This window comes from Megalops cyprinoides, chromosome 2 (genome assembly GCF_013368585.1).
Source record: "Megalops cyprinoides isolate fMegCyp1 chromosome 2, fMegCyp1.pri, whole genome shotgun sequence".
Taxonomy (NCBI): Eukaryota; Metazoa; Chordata; class Actinopteri; order Elopiformes; family Megalopidae; genus Megalops; species Megalops cyprinoides.
This window is the reverse complement of record NC_050584.1, coordinates 43,188,262-43,196,453: the sequence shown is the minus strand read 5'-3', so window position 1 is coordinate 43,196,453 and position 8,192 is coordinate 43,188,262. Positions and strand designations below refer to the sequence as shown.

Below are 8,192 nucleotides of genomic sequence, written 5' to 3'. Positions count from 1 at the left end.
TACAACACTGGGCAATATTTGTAGGGGCTGAGGTCATTTCCTTTTGGGAGACCCCAGGGAGGGACAAGCTGTTTTAAACAGGACATGGCTTTTCAGTTTATGTGTCCTGAAGCCTACTGTACATTGTTTGTGTTTTAAATTACCTCGAGCTTTGGGTTTCCATTCTGAAAAGGCATAAAAATTTGCTCATTAAGGCTGACAAAAGCTATTCAAATACTATCCAGTCCATGCCAATGGAATGAAAACATTATTGCTCAGAGGACTATTATGACTGGTAATACTGTTATGCATTAAGACTTTACATTGGATCTTCAAACATGGGGAAACATCGTAAAGTTACTAGGCCAGTGATAAAGGGATCAGCAAATTGGCATATTTCGCGTTGTTCAAATTGAATTATATTTAACACTTCAAAACTCAATATTCGTGAACAAAACTGTAATATATCAATAAATCATCAGTGTTCGTTACGTTTTTTTTTTCATTTATAGTACGTACAGCAATGGCATAAAACTCTTAGAGCTTATTTCTTGCAAGTGGTTCCCCGCCCGTACGCAGCAACCAATGGGACAAGCGACAGAGTGAGAGGTGCTATTTAAGAAGTGATCAGTATGAGGTTTCTCAGATAACGACACTGCCAGCTCAAGGGTGAGAGGTTGAGACTTCTTGTTGGGAAAATAAAAATCCCACTCATTGTGGGATATATTCCATTCTTTCTGCATTACAGTCTTTTCGGTATTATAATAAATCTGGTATCGCTAATCTTGAACTTTATTATTTAAAAGAAGACATGAAAAGAGGAGCATACCAATGCCTTTTCTTGTTTGTGATATGTTTAACGGTGTTCCCTGTAACTCCTTTGGAAGAAGAACTCTCCGATACTCTGTTTGGTAAGTTTGCATAATTTCCTGAATTTGTGTATGCCTCTGTATGCAGTTTCAATGGTTACTCATCGATAGTGAGAAATTATCACATATGAAAGCACATTTGCGCAATGTCACCGCTGTGTGGCACAATTAATACCAAATATATTTGTGATCTTCAACTCTTGCTGTAAAAATCTAGTTATTGTTTCGTTTCAAACATATAAATGAATGTGTAAGCTTTTGAACAGCGTGCAATGTATGTTAGCTACTTTAACGCATATACTTTCTCCATTGATTTAATTGGTAATTGGTGACGCGTTAGCACTACTGGAGTGAAGTTTGAGGAATTTCGGCGATCCCTAAAAATACTGTTAGCGCGTTGGTAAGAATGTACTTGCCATTGATTCGCTTCATAAATTAATGTTGTTGAAATCGTTATATTTAAACAACAGCTCAGATAATTTACATTTTACGATACATCTGCTAGATACAATGACTGCCATGCTGGCAGCAAAAACTGCTTGTTGTTATCAATGTCATATAGCAGCCAGGAATAGTGCCTTGTGAAAATGAGAAATAAAGCCCACCCGTTAGAGCAAATTAAGTAAAACATGGCAGCCCTCTCCTTACGTCTGAGAGAAACAAGAAGTGTGTATTTACAATCATGGTTCGGCGCCACCTGACCAAACGCTTCTACCGTAAACGTAGAATGACGAGTCTGTATGAAAGCTTACAACAGAACCGGGACGTCCTTCTCACAATAGGGGCTGCCTGACCGACTGAACTCGAGTAACCCCTGTCACTCCCTCTACAGGGCAATTACAGGAGTCCCCATATAGTGTCGTCAGCTGTTGGGTTTCATAATAGGACTTAAGAAGTGTAAACCTTCACGTAAGGTTTCAAATGAAATTAAGTCCATAAAATGTTTTACTGGGAAAACATCGTTAGTTATCGAAAAAATGTTATTTAAATCGTTACAATTTTCCTCTCCCAGACAATTTTCTGGAGCCACTGAAGGGCTTGTTTAACAAGAATGATGACAACAGTGCCTATGCCAAGTTCTCTCTGCGAAAACCTTCAGACCCAGATGACGATGTTTGTTATATTATCCCTGGAAAACCAGAGACCCTCAGTGACTGCCACTTCAACACCACCGCTAAAACCTTTTTGGTGATTCATGGATGGACGGTATGCATTTGCTTATGTCGCATGTGAAAGAAAAACTTTCTGAGTCACCATTAATAATACTATTTATTTTTAAAATGGTGGTGTGTCAATACTATAATGATTCTCTCACTCTCTCTCTCTCTCTCTCTCTCTCTGTCTGTCTGTCTGTCTGTCTCTCTCTCTCTCTCTGTAGGTGAGCGGGATGTTTGAGAGCTGGGTTGCCAAGCTTGTGGCTGCACTGTATGAGAGGGAGCGTGATGCCAATGTAATAGTTGTGGACTGGCTCAGCACAGCCCAGAATCATTACGTTGTGGCTGCCCAGAACACTAAAGCAGTTGGACAAGATGTTGCTCACTTTATAGACTGGATAGAGGTTGGTATTCTGATTCTTAATTTGAAAGTGGTGTGTGATCTGGGGATCTAATCAAGATTAGATGTTGGATTTCGTCATATTTGTATATGAAGTTGAAAGAAATGCAAGTTTGAATTTTATTTTTTTTAGGAGAATACTAATGTGCCTCTCAAGAATCTTCACCTCATTGGCTACAGTCTGGGAGCTCATGTAGCTGGGTTTGCTGGAAGTCATGCTTCTAACAAAATTGGGAGGATAACTGGTGAGTGTTACTTTCTAATTGGGCCTGAGGGACTGTTTCTCAGCAACAAATGATGAACATACCCTTACGCCACACATTTTTAGGGCTGACAACAAATCTTGTGACATTTCTGCTTTAAACTGAGATAATGTGTACACAAAGATGAGAATACATTAAGCATTTTTCTCAAGCACTTAAGGTTAAACATACCCAGGCAGGAATTGCGACATGTTATGTCAAATTATATTGTGTCCTGTGATAGCATCATATTTCTACAATGTTTTAAGTAAAGCAAAGAACAATTATAGGGCATCTACTATAATATATTTGTGAATACAGTACTGCAGGTGTTGGCTGTGTTTGAAAGGGTGAACTGAATAATGACTGTTCACACATTGGGTTTGGGCCTGGTGCAGGTCTGGATCCAGCTGGACCTGACTTTGAAGGAGCTCATGCCCATCACCGCCTCTCCCCTGATGATGCCCATTTTGTGGATGTGCTCCACACCTTCACCAGAGGCTCTCTGGGCCTGAGCATTGGCATCCAGCAGCCAGTGGGTCACGTGGATATCTATCCCAATGGTGGCAGCTTCCAGCCCGGCTGCAATCTGCGTGGAGCCCTTGAGAAAATTGCTAATTTTGGGATACTAGGTGAGCATTAAAAATTGGCAGATGGACACATGGCAGTCAAGAAACCCATGTTTCTTATTTTACACTGAGTAGGAAATAGGTTAATATTTTCTGATTCAATGTAAATAAAAAGAATAGACATGGAAAGGACATAATGATTTAACACTTTGCCAGTTACAAGAAGTCACTTGCTTACAGTTTGTGAAAGGACTTTTTGGACTATGAGTATGTGAGTTTTTAAATGTTTCTTCAAAAAGGCCTCATACCATCAGTCCTTTCTCTTTCATACATCAAGCTTGGCAACTTCCACACATTTCTGCAACACACATTCTCATTTCTTACTCAGAGAGTCTTTTTTGCTATATAATTGTCTAAGTTCATCTTTTCCTAAATATGCAAACATTTGTCTGCTCCTTGAAGTACACAGTTTTGGTGGGCGGGGATTAAAAACAAGGACCCAGTGGAACAAGCATAATACATCTAAAAGGAATCCATGACCAAGTGTGTTATGTCAGACTGTGTATGTGTTTGTCCAAACATCCTGCTTAGCCAAACTCGGTGGTCTTTCTTTAATCAGTTGTTCTTACTTAGGCTTTGGCACCAGTCAAAACAATCCCACCATTCATGTCTGCAAACAAACAGTAGTATCATCACATGACTGAACAAAAACCTTCTGGGCCCAAACATGTGCCTAATTGCAAAGCCTCCCATTAGGTAACCCATGATGATGCCATTCCTTTCTAAAAAGGCCTTTGTTCAGCACAAGTTCTGTGGTGTCAGGTTAAACGTTCATTGCTCATGACGACAACCTTAGCCCCATTCACTTTGTTTAGAAACATATGCTAATAGTGCAGTCTGCTGGGCCATCTCCTGTACTGTTGTATTTCAATGGAATATTCCATTTCTCTGCCCACAGCAATGTCCGATGCAATAAAGTGTGAGCATGAGAGGTCCGTCCACCTGTTCATCGATTCACTGTTGAATGAGCAGGAGGCGAGCAAGGCGTACAGCTGTGGGAGCAATGACATGTTTGACCGCGGTGTCTGCCTTAGCTGCAGGAAGAATCGCTGTAACACTGTGGGCTATGATGTCAGCAAAGTCCGCAAGGCCCGCAGTGTCAAGATGTTCACTAAGACACGAGCCTCCATGCCATTCCGAGGTACGTCGTGGGGTCTTCCCATTGTTTGGGTGTCATTGAAATTTCAGTCACAAAAATGGAACATAAATAGAACAAAAGAACATTTACACACTAACAAACTGATGATACTGATCGCATCATCTCTTTTTATTTATTTAAACAGTTTACCACTACCAGCTGAAGATTCACTTCTCCTGTAAGGTGAACCAGTCTGAGATGGAGCCCTCATTGACTGTCTCTCTGTACGGAACTAAAGGGGATGCCGAAGACCTTCAGTTGAACATGTGAGAACCTCAATAACCACTGACAGTAAATGACAACGACATACCCTTGACATTTCCAGACACTCACTCTCTCATTCGAATGGCTTTGACTTACTAGTATCACCTGAATTCTGACATGCATCTTAATTCTTGCTGGTTCTTTTTAATGCTCTAATACACCAGCTACTGGGAATAAGATTTTAAAACACTAGCCAATGAATCAACCCATGCAGAATGCTTACATTTTGGTTTGGTGGTGTTATTTGCATTAATATACCTCTATGGGATTTTCTTTGGCAGGAAGGACAAGATTTCAGTCAACAAGACTCATTCCTTCCTGCTGGTGACAGAGAAGGACATAGGGGACCTGCTGATGATGAAATTCAAGTGGGAGGAGTCCAGCAGCTGGTCGTCATCCTCCTTGCTACAGATGGTGTCCTCCTGGTGGTCAGGCAATTCTGCTGCCACCTCTGGTGTGGAGGTCCACAAGATCCGTGTTAAAGTTGGGGAGACACAGAAGAAGTGAGTAAAGCCCTCAGCAAATGATACAGCCGATCACTTCTAAACTTTGCTGAAATCAACTCTGAAATCCAGATTTTAATTATTATGAATGTCAGTGATCATTTCAAAATAGCTGGGCAACATTATGTGACATGACTCTCTTTCCTCTCTCCCAGGATGGTTTTTTGTGTCAAAAGTCCTCAGGCTCTCAATTTTGCACAGGAAGTCACCTTTGTGAAGTGCATGGATGATTGGAAGAGCCACTCAAAAAGGTGATTAAATTCAAAGCAAAACACGAGTCTTTCCTGGCCAGTGTTCCAATCTGGTTCTCTCCATCTCAAAATCCTATTATTGAATTACCCCGTTTGTACATTGCTTCATGAAATCCGAATATGCACTATTCCATATCTGTTTTACCCACCGTAGTACTTTGTTGCTTTCTGTAAAACCTAATTCGAATCATTCAAATATGGTAAAATAACTAACTGGTTGTTATTATTGCTTACATATTCTTTGTTGTAGGCATAACTTGAAGAGACACTGACCCTGAATGTAAGGAACTACTGTGGACCAACTGTAACCTATTATTGAAAAAGCACTTGGAAAGTAATCCATTCAGCTGTAATTAATGTTTCTCAAACATAATGTACTGCTATGTATATAATGTGAACTGTCATTCATAATTTGTAAATATGTAAAAAGAACTGCTTTTGAGCCATACAATATTGTGCTTTCCATCTGGCAACCCAAAGAGACATTTTTTGAGTGCATGTCTGTAATGCCTTTGAAAGCTTTACTACATTGTTGCATTAGAGCTCGCCTTGAGAAATCATGGGAATGCAAAACACAACTTTGGCTCATTTTTTCAAAGCAATGCTTGCAATGCCAAGTATCAGTGCGACTGCCAGTTTAATAACTTTCTGTGTTATGCTGTGACACTTGAATGTATATATACATTACCTACATATTGCAGGTAGTAGTAGGTAGTAGTCCTCATCTAACAGGGGAATTCTTAGCAAATGAACTGTCAACAAAGCCTTTGGTGGATCAGGACTAAACTGCTGTCCCACCCACTGGTATTGTTTTGTATATAATGGCTGAAACAGCATTCACCACTGTCTGCCTCACTTTGTGGGTTACGGAACTGACAGAGTGTGCCTTAAAATATTGGGAGCAGTACAAATGGGAGCTGCAATCAATATGTAAACTGTCTTAATCGATGTCTACTGTGCTGCTGTATCATTAATCATTTTATTGTAAATTGTGCATATCTTGGTTAGTGTAATGTCTAAATTCTAAGGTATTAGAAGACATCAGTAGTATTTTAGTGAGTCTATCCAGTTTATTTATTCAAGCACTTGAGTGAAAAAGATGTGTATTATTTTTTATATGACTTAGTTCAAGATATCTTATTAAGGTCAATGTAAATTACCTTGTTCGTTTAGAGTGAAAAATCTGGGCCTTTGCTGACAGTGAGGACATTGCAGTCTTTTACACAATACCTACTAATGATCAGGGGTGGAAACCCTGGCTTCAGAAAGTAAAAGTCCTACCATGTATTTGTTCTAGCCATTCACTAAAAAAGGTGATTTTACTAATTAGCTCCTCTACTTGGCTGAAGAGTTGTGCTAATTAAATTCAGCAGGTGTAGTGCATGGGTGGTCCACTTCTGCTAATGATTACACCTGAGCTATTGATTAAACCCTTGCAAACATCGCAAGAATGGTGAATAACAATTTGACTCTATTATTTGAAAAAGGAATAAATGAAAATGAAATTAAAAAAAAAAATTCACCCCTGCTTATCTTACTAGCATTTTAAAATAAATGTGTAAACACAGACATATCATTATTGCATCGCCTGTAAAGACTAACTCAGGCAAAGCAACACCGAGTCTCACTGTTGCCAATGTTGGTACAGCCCTGCATTGGGTAGTATTTAATGAAGAGGCCTCTTGTTTGTCTAGTGTTTGCAGCATTGTCTTGAAAGGTGTGAAGTGAGAACTCAGTTTGTCAAGTAGTACCTAAATGTGAATGTCATATGAAACTATCAGTACTGTAATGGTTCCCTATCATTGTTTATATCAGCTCTATTCAGACAGGAGATGGAAACGGTACGTATTAAATTATGTTTTTGCACTGGTAACAAAAGAGGTCACAAAGAACCAATAAATAACTTGCAGCATATGTGTTAATACTATGTATTGACAATGATGTAAACCTGTTGGTACATGTTGTTCATATATGTTTATACATATGAATCCATTGGATGGGCTTCATCCAAAACAACAGACAACTTGTTGTCCTCATGTATATAACTGTAAATATGTATATATATTATAATAAAATCAATATACTATTTCTAAAATGAAGATTTGTTCTTTATTTTGTTCTGTTTTTAAGTTGCATGCAACAACTGCAAGCTTACAAAACAAAGGAATTACTGTGGCTGGCAAAAGGCATGTTCCCTATACAGATACAGGGCTTAAATATGCTTATTTCCCTCCATTCTGTCTGCTTTCAGTGTCAGTCTTTTCACATTGTGGCCAACAACAATTAAAGTTATGGGAAATTCCCTACCTTAAACATGTATTACCTTTTCTTCATGTTGATTTTCCACTGGCCAAACTAAGAGTTTGTACTCTTACAGTATATCCTAAATTGTTACTAAATATTCCAGAAAAAGAGACATCATTGTACAGTGCAGTGACATTATACAGCTCATAATTTCCAAGTCCATCAAAGTCAAAACATGTAATAACAAAACAAATAAAATTCCAGTAACTAATGAATAATTAGTTACACATTAGCTACATAAAATAAACAAAAACATTATAAATATATTGTGAATTGCGCATTGTGTATAGTATACATGTCAAACATTGCTTTACCTTTCAAATAAATTTGGGATTTCTTTTTAAAGATAGTAAAATATGTGTTAAAAAGGATTTCAGTGTTCGTGAGGTGCATGGTTCACAGTACAAATTACATTTCCATTTCAATTACCAATACCAATCAGCAAATGATCAGATCAGC

The 8,192-nt window shown here is 38.6% G+C and overlaps 1 protein-coding gene across 1 annotated transcript; it reads left to right on the top strand.

Moving 5' to 3' along the window:
• Positions 1 to 641: 641 nt before the first annotated feature.
• On the top strand, positions 642 to 6,747 carry LOC118770925 (lipoprotein lipase). Its single transcript, XM_036518707.1, has 10 exons — positions 642 to 890; positions 1,861 to 2,054; positions 2,227 to 2,406; positions 2,536 to 2,647; positions 3,043 to 3,276; positions 4,172 to 4,414; positions 4,557 to 4,677; positions 4,957 to 5,178; positions 5,334 to 5,429; positions 5,680 to 6,747. Exons 1-10 carry the CDS (start codon positions 791 to 793, stop codon positions 5,699 to 5,701), a joined length of 1,524 nt encoding a protein of 507 aa, XP_036374600.1. The 5' UTR covers positions 642 to 790; the 3' UTR covers positions 5,702 to 6,747.
• Positions 6,748 to 8,192: the final 1,445 nt, after the last annotated feature.